General features: G+C 45.1%; 1 protein-coding gene across 9 annotated transcripts in view; it reads right to left on the bottom strand.

Annotated features, from left to right (window-relative positions):
• The window catches only part of MSI2 (musashi RNA binding protein 2), a 689,288-nt gene that overhangs the window by 131,186 nt on the left and 531,164 nt on the right, over positions 1–26,938 (bottom strand). For all 9 annotated transcript variants that reach the window (XM_081945332.1, XM_081945333.1, XM_081945334.1 and 6 more), the window contains exon 8: positions 18,352–18,434. In XM_081945332.1, coding sequence (XP_081801458.1) covers positions 18,352–18,434 — 83 coding nt within the window. The remainder of the gene's footprint in view (positions 1–18,351; positions 18,435–26,938) is intronic.

The raw sequence follows: 26,938 nt of genomic DNA, 5'->3' as shown, positions 1-26,938 counted from the left end.
GGCAGTTCGAATCCCTAGCACCACGTAACAGAGCGAGCTCCCATGACTTGTCCCAGCTTCTGCCAACCTAGCACTTCGAAAGCATGTAAAAATGCAAGTAGAAAAATAGGGACCACCTTTGGTGGGAAGGTAACAGTATTCCATGTGCCTTCGGTGTTGAGTCATGCCGGCCACATGACCATGGAGACGTCTTTGGACAGCGCTGGCTCTTCGGCTTTGAAATGAAGATGAGCACCGCCCCGTAGAGCCGGGAATGACTAAGCACATATGTGCGAGGGGAACCTTTACCTTTAGGGAGCAAAATCAGGTATCTCTACAACATACGCTGGATATATCACATTTAAGATCGGGCATGATGGAATATCTTCCCCTTCATCTTTTTGGGTAAAAGGTAAAGGTTTCCTCTGCCCAGTTGTGTCCAACTCTAGAGGGCAGTGATCATCTCAGTTTTTTAACTGAGGGAGCCAGCATTGACCAAAGACACTTCCGTGGTCATCGGGCGAGCATGACTATACACTGAGGTGCACGGAGCACTGTTACCTTCTCACCAAAGTGGTACCTATTGATCTACTCGCATTTGCATGCTTTCAAACTGCTAGGCGGGCATGAGTTGGGACAAGGAACGGGAGCTCATCCCATTGTGCAGCGCTTGGGTCTCGAACCCAGGCTGTCAGCTGGTAAGCTCAGCGTCTTTAACAGCTGAGCCAGGTGTCCAAGAATTTTTAATAATTCATAAGTGCACCTCATTTCACATCTGTTTTAATCTAGTGGGAGATTGAGGCCTGGAGACATGAAAAAGATTGCCCAAGGAGGAGGCTTAAAGTCCTATAACTCATTTGCTTCGAATAGAAGAGAATATCTGTAACTCAGGGTTGAACTGTGGAGGTCCTGGGGGTTCCTCATGCTTGTTGCTTTCTTGCAGACGTTTAATTACCAAACTAGGTAATGTCATCCGTGCTAGTGAGTGTGAGGTTGCTCTCAGTTTATATTCTAGTTGCTTGTCCTGCCAGTGTTAGGGGACGTGTTCTTGATGGTTCCTTGATTAGGCTGTTGTTTACTGTTTGTCTGAGTTGGTAGTTCCTTGATTGGGTATTGTTTGCTACTCATGTGTTTACTGCTTACTTGCTAGCTTCCGAATGACCCCCTCTGGCACAGCTGGCGAGCGCCTTCTCAGTTAGACATCTGGCAAAAGCCAACTGAATGAAGCAACACCTTTTCCTTTCGCTGTCTCCCTGCCCAAGGGAGAGTAAAGGACATGGAAATGAAATCAAGGAGACGGGATGGATTTTACAAAAAGGGATCCATTCAGCAGCCTTCCGCCTTTCAGGGATAATGTCTGTTGGACTTGCCAGGGTGTGATCAGGGACTCTTCAAGCACAGAGAGCTTGGTCAGGGTTGAATGTAGCTTGGCCTGTTATCCGATGGAAAGGTTATCGTTAAAGGGGCTCTGTGAAACTAACTCTCAAATGTGAATCCAAAATAGGCCAATAAATTCCAATCAGCGCTCCATTTCTACCGCTAATCCACGGTAATAGGCAAAATGTACTTTGCACTGGGCACAAATGCCAAGCTGGTAGGCATTTCGTTTCATTGGCAGGTGGCTGTACCTTATACGGTCCAAAGTTCCCTCAGCACATAGAACATTCTTCTGCTTTAACATTTTCTTCTTTAGGCCGCCAAAATGGTAGTTAAAGTGCTATCCTTTTATTTAAATTTGGGGAACAGAATGTCAGGTCATATTAGAATATCATTGTCAGGCGTGCAGTCATATTCCTTTTAGGATCTTTGGCCTGCCACACTCTCTCTCATTTTACTATGCTGTTTCATTAGTGGGGTAATTGGGAGGGGGAATAGTAAGGTGTAGAATGTGTTGTTGCCAAAATAAAACATTCCTTTCTAGAAGCCCAAGATCATCCTTTGTCTCCGCACCTCTGCACCTAACCGGAACTAGATGGGTGGAAATGCCAGTGTGGCAGTGAAAGATTGGACCATGTGATGGACTTGTGGGTGTGGGTGTGAAACCCAGGAAGCTTTCAGATTCGGGTTTTCCACAGATGTACCAACATGTCTCTCTTAATAAATTGGAACTTTGAGGAAAGATCTGCCTTGAACCCTGATTTAATTTTGGATGATATTTGGAACGCTAACAATCATACTGTAACCAACAGCTACCGTGTTTCCCCAAAAATAAGGCACAGTCTTATTTTCTTTTGACATCCTCCCTCCCCACCAAAAATAAGCACTTGGCTTTATTTTGGGGGAGATCTTATTCTTTTTGAGGTGCAGGAGGCAGTGACCATGGTCACCTAATGGCTGCTGCTATGTTGCAATATTTTCGGGGAAGGGCTTATTTTAGCGCATGCGCTCAAAAGCCCAATTGGTCTTATTATCTGGGGAGGTCTTATTTTCAGGGAAACAGGGTAAATTTACCGTGAACTGAAAGAAGAGCAAGCAAAGAAAGGGAAGCTTTAGGGGGCTAGAATTACAACCCCTCCCCTATTTGGGGTTTTACTGTATATATCCCCCCCCCTTGCTATGCCTTGACAATGTCCTGTAAGGTCAGTTAATTATGGGGGTTTGGTGGCTAGAATAACCTGGTCCCTCAGAGATCAGGGATTTCTAACCTTGACAACTTTTACTTTAACTCCCAGAATTCCCCAGCCACCAGTTAGATCTAATTAAGGGATGCCTAATAGATCGACAAGAACCAGTTTGGTGTAATCAAACTCGCTCTTGGTGAGATTCTGGATCACGTTGGTTATAATCTCCACCATAAGTTTATAAATTGCTGTAATGGACATGGGTTCCCCAAAGTCTTCATCACTGAAGTGGAATCCACTCAGGTGGAATTAGCTCAGTGATGGAGCACTTATTTCAAATGTGCAAATTTTGAATTCTACACTAGCTTGCAGAAAGTCGAAAGAGAGAGAGAGGAAGGGATAGGGCAGGCAAAAGGGGTTGCTTCTCTTCAGGACTGGACTGCTTTCCCATCATCCTCAGCCAACCACCTCCCATGACACTCAGCAACAAGCAGATTTGGCCATTGGCTGGAGGTAATGGGAGAAACACTGGCGATGTTCTGTGCCTCCCAGTCACTCGCCTCACAATCGATCCTTTGTGAAGCGCGGGCACTCCACAGAGTTTTAAAACAGCCATGGTCCGCCGCTCAACCCTCAGCGGTGAAGCGCTGGGGCGCAGAAGTTGTTGGCCAAACCTTCATTGTCTTCAGCTGCCCAAATGGCTGCAATTAGCTGGTCCCATGGGTAGAGCTGTAGCCGTGACGATAAGAATCCCCTCAGATGTGGTCAGAAGGGGAAAAACCTCCCTCAGAATGACAATTGAGCCTGACAGTTGAGCCTGACAGTTCATAAACGATCCTCTAAGCCTCCCCCAAGGGGGTATAGACGGGGCATACACCACCCCAATTGGGATTTTGGTGTGAAAAAGGGAGGTACTCACTATTAATCAGACCTGAAATTCACAATTAATCGAATTCTACTTTAAAGTTCTCTGAGCACTGAGATGATACATCTGTCCACATTGAAGGACTGAGTCGGAAGCTAGGTCTGCCTGGCAACAGGGGCGTAGCTTAACAGTCTTGTCAGACTCAGTCCAATCAATGAGCGGATGAAGTCAAACCAGCCTAGCCAGCCTGGATGCTACTCCCCCCACTATGGAGAATATATATCTCATTGGGGAGAACGTATTCTGGATTACTTGCTTGTAACCAGATTCTTCTCTATCATCCCGCCTGCCTTGAGGAACAGCATCACCCCAGGAGATCCAGGTGGCTCCAGATCAGAGGTGGCTTCCTACCGGTTTGGACTGGTTCGGCTGAACTGGTAGTGGTTTTCCGGTTGGGGTCGCTGGAACCGGCAGTGACCCAGGCCTGCCACACCTCTGAACTGGTTTTCCAACTGGGGTGGCATGTTCCCCCCCCCTTTTTTTTTTAAATTATGCATGTACAGAACCGGCAGTAATGCTGGGAGCAACCCACCCCTGCTCCAGATCCTTTTGTAAGGCATGAAAGGCCTGGAAGTCTCCCCCAAACGTCTGGGCCAGAAGATAAAGCGAGGCTGGTTCACTGACTGGTTTCCCTGACTTACAACAGTTGGTTTATTGATTGTTACAATGGCATCGAAAAAAAAGTGACATTGTTCTGACCTAGGCTTCCTGAGAAAGCATAAATCACAATATTAGTCCCAAAAACCCTCTTTTATTTATACGGCTGGAAATTATGGCCATTAACAGTCCACAAGGTTTCACAAACAGTCTATGAAGGTTCCAACAGATGTCTGCTCGAGTTGCCACAGTCTTTCAGGGCAATGTTGGTAAACACCCACCTTTATCTCCCTTGGAATGCTGCCAGAGACCTAATTGCCAAATGCAGAGCAAGGCCAACCTTAGCACAGAGTCAAACAGAACTTTTCAAAGCTTGAACTGACCAGATGAACTAATTGCTTCCTGCAAAAGCTCGCGCCCGTTTGCTCCTCTTTTATGTCTTATGGGAGGGGCCAATCATCTCCAAGGCCTACTCCCGAGTCAACCCTGTTTTCTTAATTCTTGCCTTCTGGCAGCTCTATGCATGCACACACTGGGAACAGGCTCCTGTTGTTCTTCTGCCTCGCTGATGTCAGACTCCAGAGGCAGCAAATAACTACCAGATGGCCTTGGTCCCCTCTCTGCCTCTGACGCAGAGCCCACGTCCGAGCCTTCCCCAGCCTCCAGGACTGGCCCATGTTCCTCCCCAACCTCCTCACTGTCCAAATCTGCTGCCAGCTCTGCTGGCGGGCCACAACACTTATGACAGTTTTTCACACATGTTGCAGCATCCCCGTGGTCATGTGATCAAAATCTAGACGCTTGGCAACGGACCCATATTTATGACGGTCGCAGTGTCCCGGTGTCACATGATCACCTGTTGCAACCTTCTGACAAACAAAGTCAATGGGAAAGCCAGATTCACCTAACAACCATGTTACTAACTTAACAACTGCGGTGATTCACTTAAAAACAGTTGTAAAATGGGACCAAACTCACTTAACAACTGTCTTGCTGAGCAGCAGAAATTTTGGGCTCAATTGCGGTCGTTAAGTCGAGTGGCCCTATGACCAGAACACTTTTAATCCTGGCTGGCACCCATGATTATTTTGTTGTTTCTGCTTGCGGACTGCTCCGGAGTAGGGAGAGAGGGGTGCCCAGATAAATAATATAAGTAAACAAATAAATAAGGCTTTACCTTTCTTTCTTTACATTTTGTGCCATGCCTCAGCGACTGAGTAAGTGACCTTGATGGAAGGAATACAAAATGACACTTGGAGGTGGGGGGGTGTGTGTGTGTCAGAATGAGCTAATCAGAATGAAACACTTTTTAAGGATTTGCAAAAGTCCGATCTGCCGTTAATGCTATTGTACGGAACCATTTCACAGAGCGGGGGGGGGGGGGGAACCAACAACCCCAGCCCTTCCCTTCACTACCCACAACGTGTGCGGTTTCTATTTCTGAAACACCTCCGTGTCGCAGGAAGGTTATTTTAGGGTGCCTGTTGTGCTTTCTTTTTATGCCTGGTGGGAATAATTTTGCTCCGACACAAATAATGGGCTTCGCTGATTAAGTCCTTTGCTGGCATTTGCTTTCCACTTGTTTAATACGCCATTTGACATTCTTGGGTTATAAATGGCAAGCAAAGTGGAGCGGAGCTGGTAAAATTAGCTCCCTGGCCAGCCTGAGGCTAGAAATAGATTCCCCCACACGATAGTGGCTGAGTCTACCCCAGCTCTCTCGCAATTTAGGGAGCAATAAATATCTAGGAAATCCGGTGAAATTTCATAAATATGAGCTTTTTGTTTAGAAGACCAACGAGGGGAGAGTTCACTGAAGGATGGAGCTTTAGCAGCTCGGTTATTTTCTAGCCACCTCTGCAAAAGGGGATGCGTAGAGTCTCCAGCCAGCTGTGTCTCTCTTCCCACACACCGAGCCAAGACTTCCTTATCAGATGAGTAATTAATCCACAGGCACTTTCCAATGACAGAGAAAAATCCTCCAACATCTGGATTATGGGCCCTGACCTCTCCTAGTGGAGATGATTCTCCCATTTGTCTGAAATGGTCTATGGTCGAGAAGGAGGTTGGACTAGAAGACCTCCAAGGTCCCTTCCAACTCTGTTATTCTCTTATCTCCACCTTCCTTTCCCACAGAGCCAGTTTCGTTTAGTGGTTAAGGCACCAGACTAGAAAACTGGGAGACTGTGAGTTCAAGTCCCACCTTAGGGGCCGAAAGGCAGCTGGGTGACTTTGAACAAGTCACTAGGAGATTGTGAGTTCTAGTCCCACCTTAGCCATGAAAACTGGCTGGGTGACTTTGAGCCAATCAGTAGGAGACTGTGAGTTCTAGTTCCCCCTAAGGTATGAAAGCCAGCTGGATGAACTTGGGCCAAACACCAGGAGATGGTGAGTTCTAGTCCCACCTCAAGCATGAAAGCCAGCTGGGTGACTTCGGGACAGTCCTTTCCCTCAGCCCAACTCATCTTGCAGGTTGATGTTGTGGGGAAAACAGGACGAAGCAGCAGCATTAGATACGTTTGCCATCTTGAGTTATTTATACAAATAATAAATGCAGGATATAAATTAAATACAGAAATAAATAGGTGTCTGCTGTATCTCAAATGTGAGAATCACATTCATGGAAGAATTGTCATAGTCATTGGAGAGTGAAAAAACACATTTAGGTGATCCTTGACTTACAACCACAATCGAGCCCCAAATTTCAGTTGTTAAGTAAGACAGCTGTTAAGTGAATCTTGCCCCTCTTTAAGATGTTTCTTGCCAAAGTTGTTAAGTGAATTGCTGCAGTTGTTAAGTTAGTAACATGGTGTCTGTTGCAGTCTCAGAGCATTTTCTACTCAAGGGTAAAGGTTTCCCTGTCCAGTCATGTCTGGGCAGGGAGAAGATCTCTATTTCCTAGCCAAGGGAGCCAGCGTTGTCTGAAGACATTTTCCGTGATCACGGGGCCAGCATGGCTATTCACCAGAGGCACACAGAACACTGTTTACCTTCCCACCGAAGTGATACCTATTTATCTACTTGCATTTGCATGCTTTCGAATGCCTAGGTGAGCAGGAATGTTGCCTGGTGGCGCTTGGGTCTGCTTTCCATATTTTATGGAAAATGTAAAATATGTCAGTTTTCCATATTTTATAGTCCTTCCAGTTCTTGCTTTCAAGCAAATGGCATTCATTTGCAGGTCTTCCAATGCACCGTTGTTGCTATTTTATCATGCCATTGCTTGTACTTAGTCTGTGTGCGATCTTCTTGCGGGAGCTAACCAGGTGGTCCACTGTTCCTTCAGCTTCTTTGCAGAGGTGGTATTTACTGTCTATTGTTGTCTTCTTGATTCTGCATCTGTTTTTAAATCTTGGTCTTGTGGTTAGAATTAGCCCCAAATTTGTGACTTCCTTCAACTTTCCTGCTTTCAGTCATTACAGATCTTGTTCTCTGCTTGGGCATGCTCAATTTTAAAAAAAATGTATGGGCCATGTAATAATTTCCCTTGCCATATCTCTTTTCAATTCTTCATTTGATCTTTCTGATAGGCTAGTTAGTCAAGCCTATAGTTTTCCCAGTTGCAATGGATGGCTGTGAAGGTTGGATCGTAAGAAAGGCTGAGCGCCAAAGAATGGAGGCCTTTGAACTCTGGTGCTGGAGAAGACTCCTGCATGTCCCTTGGACTGCAGGGCGATCAAACCGGTCAGTCCTAGAGGAGATCCACCCTGACTGCTCTTTAGAAGGCCAGATCCTGAAGAGGAAACTCAAATACTTTGGCCACCTAATGAGAAGGAAGGATCCACTGGAGAAGAGCCTCATGCTGGGAAAGATGGAGGGCAAAAGAAGAAGGGGACGACAGAGAATGAGGTGGCTGGATGGAGTCACCAAAGCAGTAGGCGTGATCTTAAATGGACGCCAGAGAATGGTAGAGGACAGGAAGACCTGGAGGAACGTTGTCCAGGGGGTTGCAATGGGTTGGACACGACTTTGTAACTAATAACAACATAGGGTAGTTTGGCCTCTTTGGTATTCAGTAAGCCTTTATGGTGTATTAGCTTCAGTGCCTCGTCTTCACTGTCCTCCTGATACAGGGAGTCCTCAACTTACGACTGGTTGCTTAGTAATCAGTCCAAGCCTTCCCAGGGCTGCTTATAATCCAGATTTGAAGTTCTGACAGCTAAGACCACCCCCTGCATTCATATGATTGCATTTTGGGTTGTCTGTAGGGTCCCATGGTCACGTGACCTCAAATTACATTCCCCCCTCCCCACAAAACTGGTATTTACTTCTGGTTCCTGGCAAAACTGCCTATTGTGGATAGCAGCTTCGTTGTTATCTTATTTCACAACTGTTTGTGATCAGATGTGGTCACAAGGTGAGCTGCTTAATGACCAACGCAGTTTGCAATCCTAACTCCAGACTGAAATAAGTAAGGTTCTACATTTAGGCAACAAAAACGGAATGCACAGGTACAGTATAGGTGGTACCGTGCTCAATAGTAGTAACTGTGAGAGGGATCTTGGAGTTCTAGTGGACAATCATTTAAATATGAGCCAGCCGTGTGCAGCAGCTGCCAAAAAAGCCAACACAGTTCTAGGCTGCATCAACAGAGGGATAGAATCAAGATCACGTGAAGTGTTAATACTACTTTATAATGCCTTGGTAAGGCCACACTTGGAATACTGCATTCAGTTCTGGTCGCCACGATGTAAAAAAGATGTGGAGACTCTAGAAAGAGTGCAGAGAAGAGCAACAAAGAGGATTAGGGGACTGGAGACTAAAACATATGAAGAACGGTTGCAGGAACTAGGTATGTCTAGCTTAAGAGAAAGAAGGACTAGGGGAGACATGATAGCAGTGTTCCAATATCTCAGGGGTTGCCACAAAGAAGAGGGAGTCAATCTATTCTCCAAGGCACCTGAGGACCGAACAAGAAGCAATGGGTGGAAACTAATCAAGGAGAGAAGCAACTTAGAACTGAGGAGAAACTTCCTGACAGTTAGAACAATTAATCAGTGGAACAGCTTGCCTCCAGAAGTTGTGAATGCCCCACCACTGGAAGTCTTTAAGAAGATGTTGGATAGCCATTTGTCTGGAACGGTATAGGGTTTCCTGCCTAGGCAGGGGGTTGGACTAGAAGACCTCCAAGGTCCCTTCCAACTCTACTATTGTATTGTATTGTATTGTATTAAATACGGTTATAAATTGAGGACTCTCTGTATTCTTCCAATGCCTTTTTTTCTTCTTCTCCAATTGTCTGGTATCCTTGCCACATTCCACACTCACCTAGGCTCCAGAGTCTGTCAATGTTGCTGTGTGTATGAAGGATATGAATCATTGTTATTATTTTTCTGGTCTTCCTATCCAGGGCTTTTAGTTCTGCTTGAGTCTACTCCACTTTTCCAGCTGTGAATCTAATGGCTGGAATTGCTCAGGTGTTAATTGCCTTGAAATTATTTCCTTCATTGAGTTTGGACTTTTAAGATCTTCTTGACTCCTGTTATGTACTCACCTCTAACCTTCTTCTTGACATAACGGTCAACTTGAAGGATGCCCAGGTGTTTGTGGCAATTGTTTTCCTCCAGACTTTTGATATTATTTCCATAGGGAACCTCTGACACGTATGCCACAGGTGGCATGCAGAGACCTCTCTGCAAGCACACAAGCTGTCGCCCAGCTCAGCTGTAGCATGCATGCACGCGTGACTCCAGCTGGCCAGCTGACTTTTGGGTCTCTGTCACGTATGCGGGAGACGAGCGTGCATGTGTGGGGGTGAAAGGGTCATGTGTGCATGTGCAACTGACTGAGAGTGATTTATTGTTGGAATGCAGTATTGCAGGCTAACTCTGCTCACTGCCTGGAGTTCGATTCTGACCGGCTTAAGCTTGACTCAGCCTGCCATTCTTCCAAGGTTGATAAAATGAGGACCCAGATTGTTGGGGGCAGTATATTGACTCTCTAAACCGCTTATAGAGGGATGTAAAACACTATGAACTGGTATTGCTATTATCATTAGACCCTTTTCTCAGCCATCTTTCTTAACTGTGCAGTTCAGTTATTTCCACCAAAGTTAAAAGAACTGATGCCTCTGGATCACCCCTGTTCCAACCACAATTTCGAAGGCCAGCCCTGATATCTCCACCTGGAGAATGAATCAGATCTCTTCTTTCCATTTCAGATGCATCCCATGTTGTGCCGAAAGGAACAATCTGAAGGATATTATTTCATAGCTCAGTGAAAAAGTAGCAAGTCAAATATTGAATTGGCTTATAGCATATGCTAAAGAGACTGTTTTGATCTTATCCAGCTTAAAAATAAATTCCATTATTAAATTAAAAGTTGGGAACAGAGATCAGACCGATAAATAGAAAGACTGGGAACGCATTTGGGAAAGCAAACAGGAAAAGTAAGAATCTTTAGCTGGGAATGTTAAAGGTACCGTACTAGGTAAAATATAGGGATGGGTTAACTAATCTTCCTGATGCATTATTGCATTGGATCAACATTGCATTTATTGTAAATCATCAAAGTCTTTTATCTGGTCCCGGCAAAAAAGAGTGATACAGAATTGAAAGGGACCTTGGAGGTCTTCTAGTCCAACCCCTCGCTCTAGCAGGAGATCCAGTGGTGGGATTCAGCCATTTCGCACCACTTCGGGAGGACCGGTTGTTAACTTTCTGAACAGTTGGGTGAACTAGTTGTGGGAAGAAATCATTAGGGCAGAGAACCAGTTGTTAAATTATTTGAACCCCACCACTGAGGAGATCCTATATCATTTCAGACAAATGGCTGCCCAGTCTCTTCTTAAAAGCCTTCAGTGGTGGCGCTCCCACATCTTCTGCACGCAAACCATTCGACTGGTTAATTGTTCTCCGGAAATTTCCAGATTCCTAGTTCTAGGTTGCTTCTCTCTTTGTTCAGTTTCCAACCATTGCTTCTTCTTTTTTTTTAAAACAAAGTTTTATTGGTTTTTTAAGAATTAATATAGGAAAGGGGTAAATGAAAGGTTACAAACTTTGGCAGTTGCATGTGCGGCAGGAGTCCCCTCCCTCCATACTCATAAAATGCAATTACAAAAAATTCAATACTAAATAACAATATATAGTCAGCACGTAAATTCAGTTAATAATTTCGATCAATTTATATCAAGTGGATTTTCTTACTCATTTTTGTGATCTGAGTTTTCTCGGTATTGCCCCTTCTCCCCCCGCCAGCAGAGCTCCGGCCCCTCCCGTGTCCTGCATGTCTGTTGTAAGATCATCTGATTTATCTAGGAGTGCTTAATTTTTTTCCATAAAGGCCTGCGCCTCTATGGGTGTATTAATTCTAACTCTTGTGTCCTACCAGAATATTAACATACCTTCAGGCATCAACCATCTGAACCACACCCCCTTCTGGTATAGTTCCAACCATTGCTTCTTGTCTTGCCTTCTAGTGCTTTGGAAAATAAGTTGACCCCCTTTCAATTTCGGAAAAAAACTTTTGTCTTTATTATATTTAATTGTACCTTGCCCATTCTCCAGGGAGCCTATGTGTTTCTAAACCTCAGCAACTTTCAGATGTGTGGACTTCAACTCCCAGAATTCTCCAGCCTGCCAACAAGCTGGTTGGAGAATTCTGGGACTTGTAAGTCCAAGTCGCTGAGGTTGAGAATTATTGGTTATGAACAACAGTCCTTCAATGAGGTGAAAAGATAACTGGACCAGAAACATAGAATGCATTTTATTTTAAGCGGAAATGCAAATCCGGGCCTACTGCTCTAAACACAGGGTCTCTTTAGAATAGAATAGAATAGAATAACAGAGTTGGAAGGGACCTTGGAGGTCTTCTAGTCCAACCCCCTGCTTAGGCAGGAAACCCTACACCACTTCAGACAAATGGCTATCCAACATCTTCTTAAAAACTTCCAGTGTTGGAGCATTCACAACTTCTGGACACAAGTTGTTCTACTGATTAATTGTTCCCACTATCAGGAAATTTTTCCTTAGTTTTAAGTTTCTTCTCTCCTTGATTAGTTTCGACTCATTGCTTCTTGTTCAGGTGCTTTGGAGAATAGTTTGACTCCGTCTTCTTTGTGGCAGCCCCTGAGATATTAGAACACTGCTATCATGTCTCCCCTAGTCCTTCTTTTCATTAACCTACTAGACATACCCAGTTCCTGCAACCATCCTTTATATGTTTTAGCCTCCAGTCCCCTAATCATCTTTGTTGCTCTTCTCTGCACTCTTTCTAGAGTCTCAGCGTCTGTCTCCCAGTTCAATTTAGCATCAGATTTTTAAGGACTTTCCATTTCTCCAAGAAGTAGATTGCCTTTCCTCAGCACAACTAAATTCTCCTTCTGGTGCACGTGTTTGTCCCTCACTTCAAACAAAATATTCCAAATGTACAAAACCTACCGAGCTTCATGCTAATTAAAATTCTTCTCTGTGTTATTCCAGTCTCTGATTGCAGGTTCGTAAGAGGCCATTCCATGCAGAAGTTACCTCTAAAATTGCAGCCTCAGAGTATATTTTTTCCCCCTTTAATGTTTGAAATCTTGTTGACTGAATCGGTTTTAATTACATCAGAGGAAATGTTTAAAATTGCCCTGATTGTAGAGGTTGCGTTAAAAAGACCATATTTACGGCATCGTTTTATGATGTTCTCCCTAGAAGTCGATGCAATTCAAGAATTGGAAGGCAATATAGACTTAGAATTATTTATTGTCACATTTGAAGGGCCATCAAAAGGATTTTTAAAACAAATACTGCTGGGATCAATTGTTAGGCACTGAATATTATAATTTGGAATTTATCCCAGCATCAAGAATTGGGAACTCTGGGTTCATGAAGCTGAGATAAAAGTATTATTACATAAAACTGAAAGGTGAAAACTATGCCTATGTGTTGGTATATGTTGCATTGTTGATTTGCATTGTTTGTCAACATCTGAATTTGTTTTTTTTTCCAAGACAAGGAAAAAAGCTTTTGAGAAGCATGATCAAATTATTTGCAGCTGTTCTGTTTATAATTTGGGGATCTATTTATCATTTTGGCAGTGGTCTGCTCTCCAAGTTTGTTTCAATTTAGTTTCTGAATGTTTCGTTACTAGACTAGATAACATCATCAGTAGGATTTTCGAAGAAGGGAATTTACAACATTCAAATAGAGAAAGGAAAAAAATAATTGAGAACTACTATAATAAGCTGTATCAACATGAGAGGGTACCAGAAGGGAAAACAAGGCAATTCTTGGAGAAAACCAGAATAACTAAGATACCAGAAAAATGTAAGAAGGCACTAGAAGAAAGAATTACAATGATGGAGATAACAGAAGGCATCAAAAGGCAAAAGAAGGGGAAAACACCAGGACCAGATGGATTACCGACAGAACTGTAGCAAACATTACAAGAAGTATTAAGCAATGTAATGTTAGAACTATTTAATGACTTACTAAGGGAGGCAAAGATACCAGAAACATGGACGGGAGCATATATAACGCTGATACCAAAAGATAACTCAGACCTACAAGAAGTTAAAAATTACAGACCTCTTTCATTACTAAAGGTAGATTATAAAATTTTTGCATCAATAATGGCAGAAAGAATGAAGAGACTCCTAAACGAACTTATACACACAGACCAAAATGGATTTCTCCCTAAGAGGCAGATAAGAGACAATATGCAAACTGTATTAAATACGCTAGAATATTACAAAGCCCACTCAGAGAAGCAAATGGCGTTGCTATTTCTGGACGCACAAAAGGCCTTTGATAATGTGAACTGGCAATTTATGATAATGAAATTTCAAATGATGGGATTTGGTGAGGGATTCATGAATATGATCAAAACAATATACAATAACCAATCGGCAAAAGTAATAGTAAATGGTGAGATGACAGGAAAGATAGAGATCACGAAGGGAACTAGAAAAGGTGGTCCACTATCGCCATTGTTATTTATACTGACACTAAAGATTTTGAACAGAGAAATACGACAAAATAAAGCGGTAACAGGGATGAGGGTTAGGAAAGAAGAATATAAGCTACACGCATTTGCAGATAATTTGGTGTTTATTATGGAAGATCCAATAGAAACAGGGCCAAAACTAGTTGAAATAATAGAAGAATATGGAGGACTAGCGGGCTTGAAGATCAATAAAAAATCAGTAGGATTTTCGTGTCCTATTTCTCTTTAAGTTATATATATATGTGTGTGTAGTGTTGGTACGTGAAGTCATGTGAAGTGTTAATACCACCTTATAATGCCTTGGTAAGGCCATACTTGGAATAGCCTGACTAGGTGGCTCAGTGGCTAAGACACTGAGCTTGTTGATCAAAAAGGTCAGCAGTTCGGGGGTTCAAATCCCTAGTATAGGTCTCCGGCTTGAGCAGGGGGTTGGACTAGATGACCTCCAAGATCCCTTCCAACTCTGTTATTATTACTACTGAACCCAGTTTGGTCGCCATGATGTAAAAAAGATGTTCAGACTCTAGAAAGAGCGCAGAGAAGAGCAACAAAGATGATTAGGGGACTGGAGGCTAAAACATATAAAGAATGATTGCTGGAACTGGGTATGTCTGATTAAGGAAGGACTAGGGGTGACATGATAGCAGTCTTCCAATATCTCAGGGGTTGCCACAAAGAAGAGGGGGTCAAACTATTCTCCAGGGCACCAGAGGGCAGGACAAGAAGCAATGGGTGGAAACTAATCAAGGAGAGAAGCAACTTAGAACTGAGGAGAAATTTCCTGACTGTTAGAACAATTAATCAGTGGAACAGAACTTGCCTCCAGAAGTTGTGAATGCTCCAACACTGGAAGTTTTTAAGATGTTGGATAACCATTTATCTGAAGTGGTGTAGGGTTTCCTGCCTAAGCAGGGAGTTGAACTAGAAGACCTCCAAGGTCCCTTCCAGCTCGGTTATTCTATTCTATATATGTCTTGTGTGCCAGTGTGGTCAGTTGAGTGTATGATTGGTTCTTTGTTGGGAGCCATATTTAAATTCTGAGCAGCTTTTTTTTTCTCTTGTTGATTGGTTGTTCGAATGATCTGGTTTCTTACATATTCATATGGTGTATTTAAATCAATATGCTTGTTAATTACTCCTCTATCTATCATTATCTTATGTTAGATTATACTGCTAATCCTGACACTCATATGCATATATTTTCCTTATATTAATTGGTTTCGAATAATAAAATACGTCGGAAAAAACCAGGTAGGTCCAGCGAAAAATTAACACTTGCTGACTTCAGAGGGGTAACTGCACATCAAATTTTCACCACAAAGAGGATAAGTGCAGAAACAAACAAAAAGAAATGAATAGTTTTAAAGAAATCAGATCTGAGAACAATCAGACAGCCTGGTTCTACTTTCATTCCTAAACATGAAATATCTTTAAGTACAGGGAGTCCTTGACTTACAACCATTCATTTAGTGGCCATTTGGAATTACAACAGTACTGAAAAAAAGTGACTTACGACCGATTTTCACACTTATGACCATTGCAGCATCCCATGGACTCATACTGAAAATCTGGACACTTTGCAACTGGCTCATCTCAATATGACAGTTGCCGTCCCCAGGGTCATGAGACCCAACTTTTGTGACCTTCTGACCGGCAAATGTCAACGGGGTAGCCAGATTCACTCACCAACTGTGTTACTAACTTAATAACTGAAGTTATTTGTTCTACCCGCAGGTGCTTTAGGCCAGGGGTCGGCAAACTTAAACACTCAAAGAGCCATTTGGACCCGTTTCCCACAGAAAAGAAAACACCGGGAGCCACAAAGGTCCTAACCGGAAGCTCCCTGTTCAATTCTGGAGCTGACCGGAAGTTCAGCCCCCCCCCCCCCCCCATAGAGTCTCCTCCTAGAGCGGCGTACTTTTTCCTCTACCTGTCATAACCGAAAGCCCTATCAATTGTGGAGACAACTGGAAAACCCTCCCCTTGCCATAGAGTCTTCCCCTGGCGCACTGTGCTTCTCTCCCCCAGCCCCCACCGGAAGCTCCTCTCAAAATTGTGGTGCTGACCGGTGACGGAGCCGCAGCAGAGGGAGGAAAGAGCCACATATGGCTCCAGAGTCGCAGTTTGCTGACCCCTGCTTTAGAGAATAGTTTCGCACTGATGACGTTACCTACTTTGGCTAGTGAAACGCCTGCAAGAAAACAAGCAAGCGCAGAGAGCACCAACGACCCCTCATTTCAAACCTGAGCTGCAAATATCAGTTTTATATTTCATGTCAGTTTTGTTCCACTTAACCGTACTGCACATCCGTGTTTCTCAACTTACAATACAATACAATACAATACAATACAATACAATAGTAGAGTTGGAAGGGACCTTGGAGGTCTTCTAGTCCAACCCCCTGCCTAGGCAGGAAACCCTATACCGTTTCAGACAAATAGCTATCCAGCATCTTCTTAAAGACTTCCAGTGTTGGGGCATTCACAACTTCTGGAGGCAAGCTGTTCCACTGATTAATTGTTCTCACTGTCAGGAAATTTCTCCTCAGTTCTAAGTTGCTTCTCTCCTTGATTAGTTTCCACCCATTGCTTCTTGTCCTGCCCTCAGGTGCTTTGACTCCCTCTTCTTTGTGGCAACCTCTGAGATATTGGAATACTGCTATCATGTCTCCCCTAGTCCTTCTTTCTATTAAACTAGACATACCCAGTTCCTGCAACTGTTCTTCGTATGTTTTAGCCTCCAGTCCCCTAATCCTCTTTGTTGCTCTTCTCTGCACTTTTCTAGAGTCTCCACATCTTTTCTACATCGTGGCGACCAGAACTGAATGCAGTATTCCAAGTGTGGCCTTACCAAGACATTATAAAGTGGTATTAACACTTCACGTGATCTTGATTCTATCCCTCTGTTGATGCAGCCTAGAACTGTGTTGGCTTTTTTGGCAGCTGCTGCACACGGCTGACTCATATTTAAATGGTTTTTCCACTAGGACTTCAAGATCCCTTTCACAGTTACTACTACTGAGCAAGGTATCACCTATACTGTACCTGTGCATTTCGTTTGGCCACTTTAAGATGGGTGGACTTCAACTCCCAGAATTCCCCAGCCAAGGCTGAGAAACATTGATGTGCATTGTATTAGCAGGCCTTCTCATACCAAATCCAACTATGAGACCGCCTAACGTTAATGCAGCAACTTTAGGGTTTTGGACTCCATCTTTGTTTTCCCTTTAAGCTAGAGAGGCGAGAAAATGAACCTGAGGCTGTCAGACGGTTATGTGTGGACTCCATCACTTGCGCTACACGCCTTCCCAAGAGTCAACCTCCCTTAGATACGCCTCTGAAGCACGAGATGTTGGCCTTCTGAGACTTCAGCCGTTTTTGTTTGAAATCTTCACCCACCTCAAATAAATGCTTACCGTATTTTTCGGAGTATAAGACGCACCTTTTTCTCTCAAAAAGGAGGCTAAAAATTGGGTGCGTCTTATACACTGAATACAGCATTTTTGGACTCTGAAAACCCTGCCCCCTTCACCAAAATGGCCATGCGAAGCCTTTAAGAGGCCTCCAGAGTCATCTTGGGGGCTGGAGAGGGCAGAAATGAATGAAAAACGGGCTGTTTTTTGCTCAATTTTGCCCCTCCTCCCGCCCTCCAGGAGCACTAAAGACTATGCATGCTCTTTTTTTGACAAAAATGGGCCCGTTTTCACAAAAAAAACGAGCCAGTTTTTGCTCGTTTGGGGGGGGCACTCCCTAGGAGTACTCTACAAGCCTCCTAAAGGCTATTCATGCCTTTTGGGGTTTCCCCCCCATTTTCGCAAAAAACGGGCCATTTTTGTGACGTCTGCAGAGTGCAAAAACTTTTTTTTTTAATTTGCCTCTTCAAAATCTTGGTGCGTCTTATATTCCGGTGCGTCTTATACTCCGGTGCGTCTTATTCTCTGAAAAATACAGTAATCTGGTGCTATTTATATCCCTTTGCATTTTGTTAAAGAATAGCTGCCATTCAAAGCACATTCATTGGCAACAATGATTATCTGTACCAGCAGTTGTGGAAGCAGGTGAGAGAAGCTATCGCAGCTGCGCGTACACTAGAAAGGTCACTGAAAAGGTACTTTAGTATTTCGACACCCTTCTGCAGGCTGAAAAGGGGCAGTAGCTTATGAGGGACGGGCTCCAAAAAATAGGGAAAGCAGAGGCCTAAAACACAGCTCTATAGACGAAGTATCGGTGGGTGAAAGCAGGTTGACGGGGTTGGTTCACAACTAAACCACCCTCTCAAAAGCAACTCTGAGCGGCGAGTGATGTTTTAAAAAAATGGCCCCCATTTTCTCAAAAATTAGAAGCTCCCGTTGGGAAAACTTACCATTTTATTATTGATTTCATGAAAATGAATTTCGCAGACTTTTTCCACCACGTCTTCATTCTCAAAAGTTACAAAGCCGAATCCTATTGAAAAGACAGAAAGAGAAAGCATTTAAAATAATAATAATAATAATAATAATAATAATAATAATAATAATAACAACATAAATAAATAAATAAATAAATAAATAAATAAATAAATAAATAAATAAATAAAGGAGGCCTTCTGAAAACAACTAAGTCAAAAGCTGAATACAAGAAAGAAGTAATTGAGAAGCGAGCTGAAAATTGGAAAAGCAAAGCTATGCATGGCCAATACTTGAAAAGTATTGAAGGCAAAGCTGACCAAAAACTAACTTGGAACTGGTTAAGATCAGGAGTACTGAAAAAAGAAACAGAAGGCTTTATTTTGGCAGCTCAAGAACAAGCCTTAGGCACAAATTATATGAAAGCAAAAATTCAGCATGTTATCATCAATAGCAAACGTCGCCTCTGTAATGAGAAAGATGAGACAGTCGACCACTTGATCAGTGGGTGCAGCAAAATTCCACAAACTGACTACCTACAACGCCATGACTGAGTTGCTAAGATCATTCACTGGAAATTGTGCCAAAAGTTTGGATTTGAGTACAGCAAAAACCACTGGGACCATCAGGTTGAGAAGGTTTTGAGAATGAGAAAGTCAAGATCTTATGGGACTTCAGAATTCAGACTGACAGACACTTGGCCTACAACACACCTGACATAACAATAGTTGAAAAGAAAGAAGTATGGTTCGTTGACATTGCAATACCTGGTGATGCACGAATTGAAGCTAAAAAGCAAGGAAAAATCCCATGTACCGGGACTTGCAAATTGAAGTTGAGCGACTGTGGAAAAAGAAATTGGCTGTTGTCCCGATTGTAATTGGAGACTTTGGAGCAATAACTAAAAGGCTACCTCGCTATTTGGAAATTCTAAATTTACCTGATTTGAACATTCTGATTCTACAAAAAGCCACCCTTTTTGGAACAACTTATATCCTCCGACATTACCTTAACTGTTAAGGCTTAACATAACAGTTCCTAGGTCCTTGGTTAGGACTCGAGCTGTTGAGCTACCAACCAGTCCCAAAGGCTGTGAATCTCACCAAAGATTAACCACATAACAACAACAACAACAACAACAACAACAACAACAACAACAAACAAGGTTAGACTTCTTTTTGGATTGCTTGAAAAATAAATTACTCTGAGGCATGTTGAATATATTGCCAGAGCAAACATGCATTGACTAGACATTTCTTTTCCATAGTGGAATTTTTGGGGGGGCGGGGGAGAATCACATTTTTAAGAAAAAAATATATTTAAGATGAATATGGATTACAGTCAACAAGATGCTGTAGAGGTGAAAACAAGATGCTTCTCTACTCCCTACCTCCAATGCTATCAGATATCATTCCTATACATTTAAATGCATACTTTAAATGGGATATATTAATCTTGAAATTAAAGGGGCATACAAGATTTGCAGTGCCTGACAGATTCTAAGTAATAATCCTACTATTCCTTGTTCAGGAAGTTCTACAGCAGGGGTGTCCAATCTTAGTAACTTTAATACTTGTGGACATCAACTCCCAGAATTCCCCAGCCAGCTATGCTCATGTTTAATTGTTTTCATCTGTATCTAATTAGTATTGTAATCAGGATTGGCCTTCAAAAACTTCAGCAACGGGTTCTCTGCCCGGTTGCTGGGTGGGTGTAGCCATGGTGGGCATGGCCTAGTTGGTGTCCTGCACCACAGGGGAGGAGTGCGTTTTCGCCTTCCCCCAGGCTCCGGAGGCTTTCCTTGAGCCTCTGGGAGAGCGGAAACTACCTTGCCCAGGCTCCGGACACCCGCCGGAAACCAAAAATTGGGCGTTGGTTTTTACCTGATACACTCATTTTCTGGTAGAGACAGCAGCCAGACTGGGTATGCTCCGTCCATTAACCAATCAGACTGAGTCTACACTTATGATGTCATCGGGCCCTTGTGGCTCCTCCCCAGTTTCAGATGAAGGAAAAACTGTAGACTCAAGTGAGAATTGTGAGCAAACAGTGAAAGTCCATAGTCACTGTATCTCTCTCCTCCGCACAAGGAATTCCCTCGCATGACCCATACCAGGGTGGGGCTGGCTGCTGTCTCTACTCCACCAGAAAATGAGTGTATCAGGTAAGAACCAACACCCATTTTCCTGTTAGCATAGAGACAGCAGCCAGACTGGGACGTACCAAAGACTGGGCTGTCCATTAGGGTGGGAAATTGTACAAAAGGTCCTTAGGGCACAAGCACTTGTTGTAGCACCCTTGTAGCCGACGCATACTTGTCCAACTTGTAATGATGTATGAAGACTGTGGGAGACGCCCAGGTGCCGCCTGGCAGTCTTCTTCCAAGGTGGCTTGAGTGGACCAAGCTGCATGTAGAGTGAGCTGTAATGTTTGCAGTACCTGTATGGATTGAAGTTCATAAGACAGTTTAATACAGGCTCTTATCCAGCGCCCCAGATTAGATGATGAAGCCTTGCTACCCAAGGAGGCCTGGCAAAAGGAGATGAAGAGAACTTCCGAGTGGCAGAACGAGGTGGTGCGGTCGATGTAGATCTTCAGGGCACGACGTATGTCAAGAGTATGCCACTTGCACTCCCTCTCGTGACAGAGAGACGGACAGAAATCAGGTAAGGTCAACTCCTGACCTCGGTGGAAACAGCTATTGACCTTTGGTATGAATGTCAGGTCCAGTCTTAAGACAACTTGGTCTGGATGGAACACGCACAAGTCATGCCTGACTGAAAGAGCAGCCAAATCAGAAATACGTCTGGCTGAGGTTACAGCCACCAAAAACAGCGTTTTGAAGGACAACAGTTTCAAAGAAATGGATCTCATAGGTTCAAAGGGCGCAGAAATCAAAGCCTCTAGGACACGAGGCAAGACCCAAGTTGGATATCTATATATGGCGGGGGGATGCAGGTTGGATGCTCCATGGAGAAATCTCCGGATCAAGGGGTGAGAAGGCAGTTGTTCGGATTCCAGGCTACCCAGAACAGAGGCCAGAGTGGCCACCTGTTGGCATAGCGTGTTAGGGGTAAGTCCCTGATCAAGCCCCTTCTGCAGGAAGTCCAATATCTGTGGAATGGATGCCCTAAGTGGGTCAACAGTCTGGTTGGAACACCACAGAGCAAAAGTCCGCCATGTGGCATCATAAATGCGGTTAGTAGAGCTTCTGTGTGATGCCTGAATGGTAGCAATGATCTTAAGGGAGATGTTATCGGCTGTTAAGGCTTGCCACTCAATTGCCATGCGGTTAACTGCAGCCACTGGGGGTCGGGGTGACAAATAGGCCCTTGGTTAGAGACAGGAGAGACTGTGGGATGTGCCATGAGGTGGAGATTGAAAGAGTCACTAGGTCGGCATACCAAGGCTGGCGTGGCCAATTTGGCGCTCGCAGCAACAGTTCTGCCTCCTGCTCCAGCATTTTTTTAATTACCCTCTGAATGAGGGGAAGGGGAGGAAAGGCGTACAGGAGACCCCTGGGCCACTGGCATCTGAGAGCGTCTACTCCTTCTGCCATGGGGTCCATGAACCTCGAATAATACCTGGGTACCTGGTTGTTGTCTGCCGTTGCAAACAGGTCTAGGACTGGGAGGCCGAACCATAGTGTCAGTCGATGGAAGAGGCTCAGATGGATGGTCCACTCCGCCTGATCTATCGTTGTCCGGCTCAGCCAGTCTGCTTGGACGTTGGAGACCCCTGAGATGTGTTCTGCCCTGAGAGATGACAGGTGAGATTCCATCCACTGGCACAACAGGTTGGATTCCTGCATCAGGGACCAGGGACGAGTTCCCCCCTGTCTGTTTATGTGTGCCTTGGTCGTGGTATTGTCCGTGAGGACTAATATGTGTCGGGCCTGAACTCTGTAGTGGAGGTGTCTGAGGGCGAGGCGAACTACCCGCAATTCTAGCCAATTTATGCTGTTTTGTCTCTCTTCAAGGGACCACTGACCCTGAGTTACTAGGTCCTGCATGTGTGCCCCCCATCCTGTCAGACATGCATCCGTCGTAAGTGTGAGACAGTATGGCTCTCTGAACAAGGTCCCTTGCAAAATCGCCGGGGACTGCCACCATTTGAGAGAGTGTAATACCTGTCTGGGGAGGGGGACCCTGAGAGGAGAGCTGCTGCTGTCGGCCTTTTGATGTGGAAGCATGAACCATTGAAGGCTCCTGCTGTGAAACCTGACCAATGGGACAGTCCCAAAACAGGATACCATCTTGCCTAAGACTTGGGAGACAAGAAGAAGGGATGCCATGCGTAGAGGTAGCACCTTCCTGACAAGTTCCCTCAGACTGAGAATGCGGTCGTTGGATAGGAACACCCTTTCCGCCATGGTGTCTATCAAGACCCCAAGGTGGAGAAGGCGAGTGCTGGAAACGAGGTGACTCTTTTTGAGATTCACCCCAAACCTGTGATTCCGCAAGGTGTGAATGGTGAGGGCGAGATCTATTTCTGCCTGAACTGGAGACCTGGACAACAAGAGGATGTTGTCCAAGTAACAGAGAATCCGAAATGGGGATGACATGATGTGGGTGGCTAGTGCTTCCAGTACCTTTGTGAATACCCTGGGGGCAGAGGATAGACCGAACGGAAGAGCTCGGTACTGGAAGTGCCTCCCCCCCATAGGAGAAGCAGAGATATTTTCGGTGGTCTATGAAGATGGGGATATGAAGATAAGCTTTGGTCAAGTACCCAATTGTCTGTTGTGGTCTCCTCCCAGTGGTGAGCAAAGAATGCCAGGCGGCCTCCGATCGGAAGAGAGTCCAGATAGTCATTTCCTACATGAAAAATGATGGTTGCCTCCTCCACGGTAAGATTTCTTGGAGGGGAAACACTGTGTGTTTCTACTGGATCTGTCCTGGTGAGATCCCTGTCTGGGAGTGTAGGATTGGCATTGTGGATGGGGGAAGGAAGGTCCCCCGTCTGCCGGTCGAAAGGGCGACCTCCTATAGAAGGAAGCGGGCCAACTGTCCTGTTTCTTATAGATGGATGAAAGGACCTTGCACTTGTCTTTAGATTCCATGAGGTATGGGTCTAAGGGATTACCAAATAATTGGGTGCCACTGAATGGGAGGCTGCTAGGCGCCACTTGGTACAGACATCCGCCTGCCATGGCTTGAGCCAAAGCAGACGCCTGGCCGTGACCGAAGAGGCCATGGCTTTAGAAGCGAATCTAGCAGCATTAAGGGAAGAATCAGCTGCGAATTCAACCGCTGCCCTGATCTTCTTGAGATCCCTATGTGATCTAGTGTCAGTAGGAGCGATGCGCTCCTGAATCTGTTCAATCCAAACCAGGGCTGCCCTGGAGAAAAAGGAAGTGGCCGTAGAGGCCCTAACACCCCAGGCCCCAGCCTGATAGTTTTTGATTAAGGTTTGATTTGGCCTTTTCTTCTCAGGCTTGAGATCCTCCTCAGGGGCTCTAGAGACCACAATAGGTGAAGACAGGGCTGCAATGAGTGTGTCCACTGGGGGAGTCTTGAAGAATTTGGTGAGGTCTAGTGCAATGTTGTAGAGACGTTTGTCAAGGTTGGTTGGCTGTGGGCCCGTGCCTGGAGACTCCCACTGCTTCTGGATGATGTTCAGGAATATCTTGGAAACAGGGATCACCTCTTTTTCCACCATGGGATCGGTGAATGGGGTACTGGGACCCTCCCGTTGAAGCCGGTTCTGCTGGTTTATCCTGTGAAGTAGAAGCTGAAGCAGAAGATGGTAAGTTAGCAGCTTTAATGGCCTTAAGAAGAAGGGACTTGAAATGATCAGTTTTGAATAATCCGGTAAAGGCATGGGTATCTGGGGTGACCACCTCGTCATCAGACAGGACTGAGTCACGGAGGTTATCTTGCTCCCCGCCATTTGAGGCCTGAGAAGTAGAGGCAGAGGGATCAGGTTGCTGAGCCGCAGCAGAAGATTTATGCTTATGGCCATGTGATGGAGCAGGTTGGGGTTGCTGTTGTAGGCCAGCAGCCAGGACCTGTTTAATGGTTTCAGCAATGATGGTTCCCATATTAGCAGGAGAGGTGTACATGGTGTGTGTGGGGGGGCAGAGCCATGTGTAACCAGGAGGGAAGCCTGTTCAAAGGTGCGCTTCCTATTGAGAGGGACATCAAATAAATTGCCTCTGTTGTCAGGTTCCATCGAAGATGAGGACTCTGAAGAAGACAATTCCCCTTCTGAATAGACCTGGGGGGGGGGTGTCAGAGCCCATGAGAGGTGGAGCTGGGGACGCCACTTGGTGATCCTCGGAGGGAGCGTGGGAGGGCTGGGCAGTTAGAATATGTTGTTGTTTTTGGGCCCTCTGAAATTCTTTCATAGGGGCCTTCTGCCTGTGCTCTTCTGCCCTGGTAGTCGCTTTAGAGACCTTGGGGTTTACTCCTGAGGAAGGGGCCTCTTTGGCTTGCCTCTTCCTGCTGCTCTTTGCCCCTGATGGCCCTGCCTCCTCTAATCCTGCATTCGTATCCATAGCTGGATCAGCCATTTCCCCAAACATAAATCAACACCCCAATAAGATAGGCAACGGTTTCACCCGTTTGCTGGCCAGGCGCTCCTTATCCGATCCACCTGGGGTGATCCCGCGTTGCTGGGCACTCCAAACGGCTGCTGTAGAGTTCGCCCCTTTTTTAAAGCATCCAAAATGGCCGACTTTTTTTCTCTGAGGCTTTTCCGAGCCTCAAAATGACCGCCACTATCTTCACGGGAGCTATCTTTGCGGGCTTTTCCAACCCGCAAAATGGCCGCTGATACTATGTGTGGCCAGGCGAGTCCAGGTTGGACTGAGTCTGAAACTGGGAAGGAACCACAAGGGCCCGATGACATCATAAGTGTAGACTCAGTTCGATTGGTTAATGGACGGAGCATACCCAGTCTGGCTGCTGTCTCTACGATAACAGGAAAAAGGTCCATTTCCCGCCTTCTGGGAAGCCCATTTTTTGCCCTCCCCGAGCCTCCACACGGGCCCTGCATGTACCTCACATCCAAAATGGGTCTGTGGAGACTCCTGGGAGGGGCAGAGTGGGAAGGGTGGAGTAGGCAGGGCCAGCCAGAGGTGGGATTTGGAGGTTCTCTGAACTGGCCATCACATTAGCTATGGGCTCTCCTGAAACTGGGCGAACCCGTGACAGGCCACCCCTGGGTCTAACGGCCATACTAAAAAATTAATGGACTAATCCAATGTTTCTCAAGCTTGGCAGTTGGAAGACGTGTGGACTTCAACTTCCAGAATTCTGGGAGGGGAATTTCTGGGAGGGGAATTCTGGGAGTTGAAATCCACACATCTTCCAACTTGAGAAACCCTGGGGCAATCCACTGCCTACTGCCCCAGGAAAAGGGGTGAACTTCCCAAGCTTTTTTTGCAAATGCACTGGAGGGAGCTCTGAGCAAGCCCACGATGAAAGAAAAAAGCATCAAAGGAACTTGGCCACAGTTGAGAAGGGTTAAAAAGAAACCCACATTGCTCTGCCTGGAAAACAGTCGGTATTATTATCAACACTTTTTGGGATCTAAGTGCTCTAGCTGTTGCAGTGGCTGTATGAGGTCAGCCAAGATCCAGAGGTGGTTATTTGTCTCTTTCTTCCTGAATTACTTCCTCTAATACCTCATCAGGATATCCGGAGGCCTTGAAGGATCTGGGAGCATTGCAGGCCTCTCATCTGTTCAGCACGGGCAGCTTCAAACGAGCTTCTGATTTGGGCCCACATTAAGACCATTTGATGCCTGCTGTCTGCCCTTTAGCTATATGCTATGTTTACCTGTCTAGTTTTTCAACTCTTCTGGGCAAAAACTGAACTGATTTCTTTTCTTCCTTCCCCTTTTTTTTTTTTTTTAACAGCAAGCCCCCATGTAGTTTAATGACTATCACACATCTTCTCTGGGATGGGGGAATTGACTGTCACATTTCTGGCACCTGCTCAACGGATGAATAAATATAGAAATCCATTAAAATAAAGTGACGCCTCTAGTGAGTAAACCGATTGCACAGAATCCGATTCCCAAAATAGACTGCAGAGATCTGGCAGCTATTAACAGGGAAGGAATTCTACCCTCGGCGGACGCCAAAAACCTTTGCTCCGCGCGGCAACGGCAGGCTCGGGAAAATTAACATTTCGTCAATGGTGATGTGATCCACATCATTTGCACTTGTGTACACCGACCATCTGCACGGAGACATCTGCATCACAGACATCAAAGCCGGCGAGCAGGATTACAAATGGAGAGCATCCACCGAGCGACGCGAATTTATACCTTCCAAATTCATAAACCATGATGTGTCTCTCCCTCCACCTCCCCCCAGGCGAACGGAACGGGACCTAGTCAGCTTCAGACATTCAGACATGTCTAGGGCCAACTGCGGAGGAAAAGAGCATAAACAAGGTTCACTGGCGCACGGAGACCCAGTTGGGAGATGTGACTTGGATTACGCAACATGGCCCAATGTCAGCCAGTCTAGCATGATCAACAGAGACATCTTTGTCGTCGTGACCGATGTCTGGAATAGCGTCCCTCTGGAAACCCGTACAGCTCCCACCC

The sequence above is a fragment of the Natrix helvetica genome, assembly GCF_964273705.1.
Source record: "Natrix helvetica genome assembly, chromosome: 2".
NCBI lineage: Eukaryota > Metazoa > Chordata > Lepidosauria > Squamata > Natricidae > Natrix > Natrix helvetica.
This window is presented reverse-complemented; position numbering and strand designations above follow the sequence as displayed.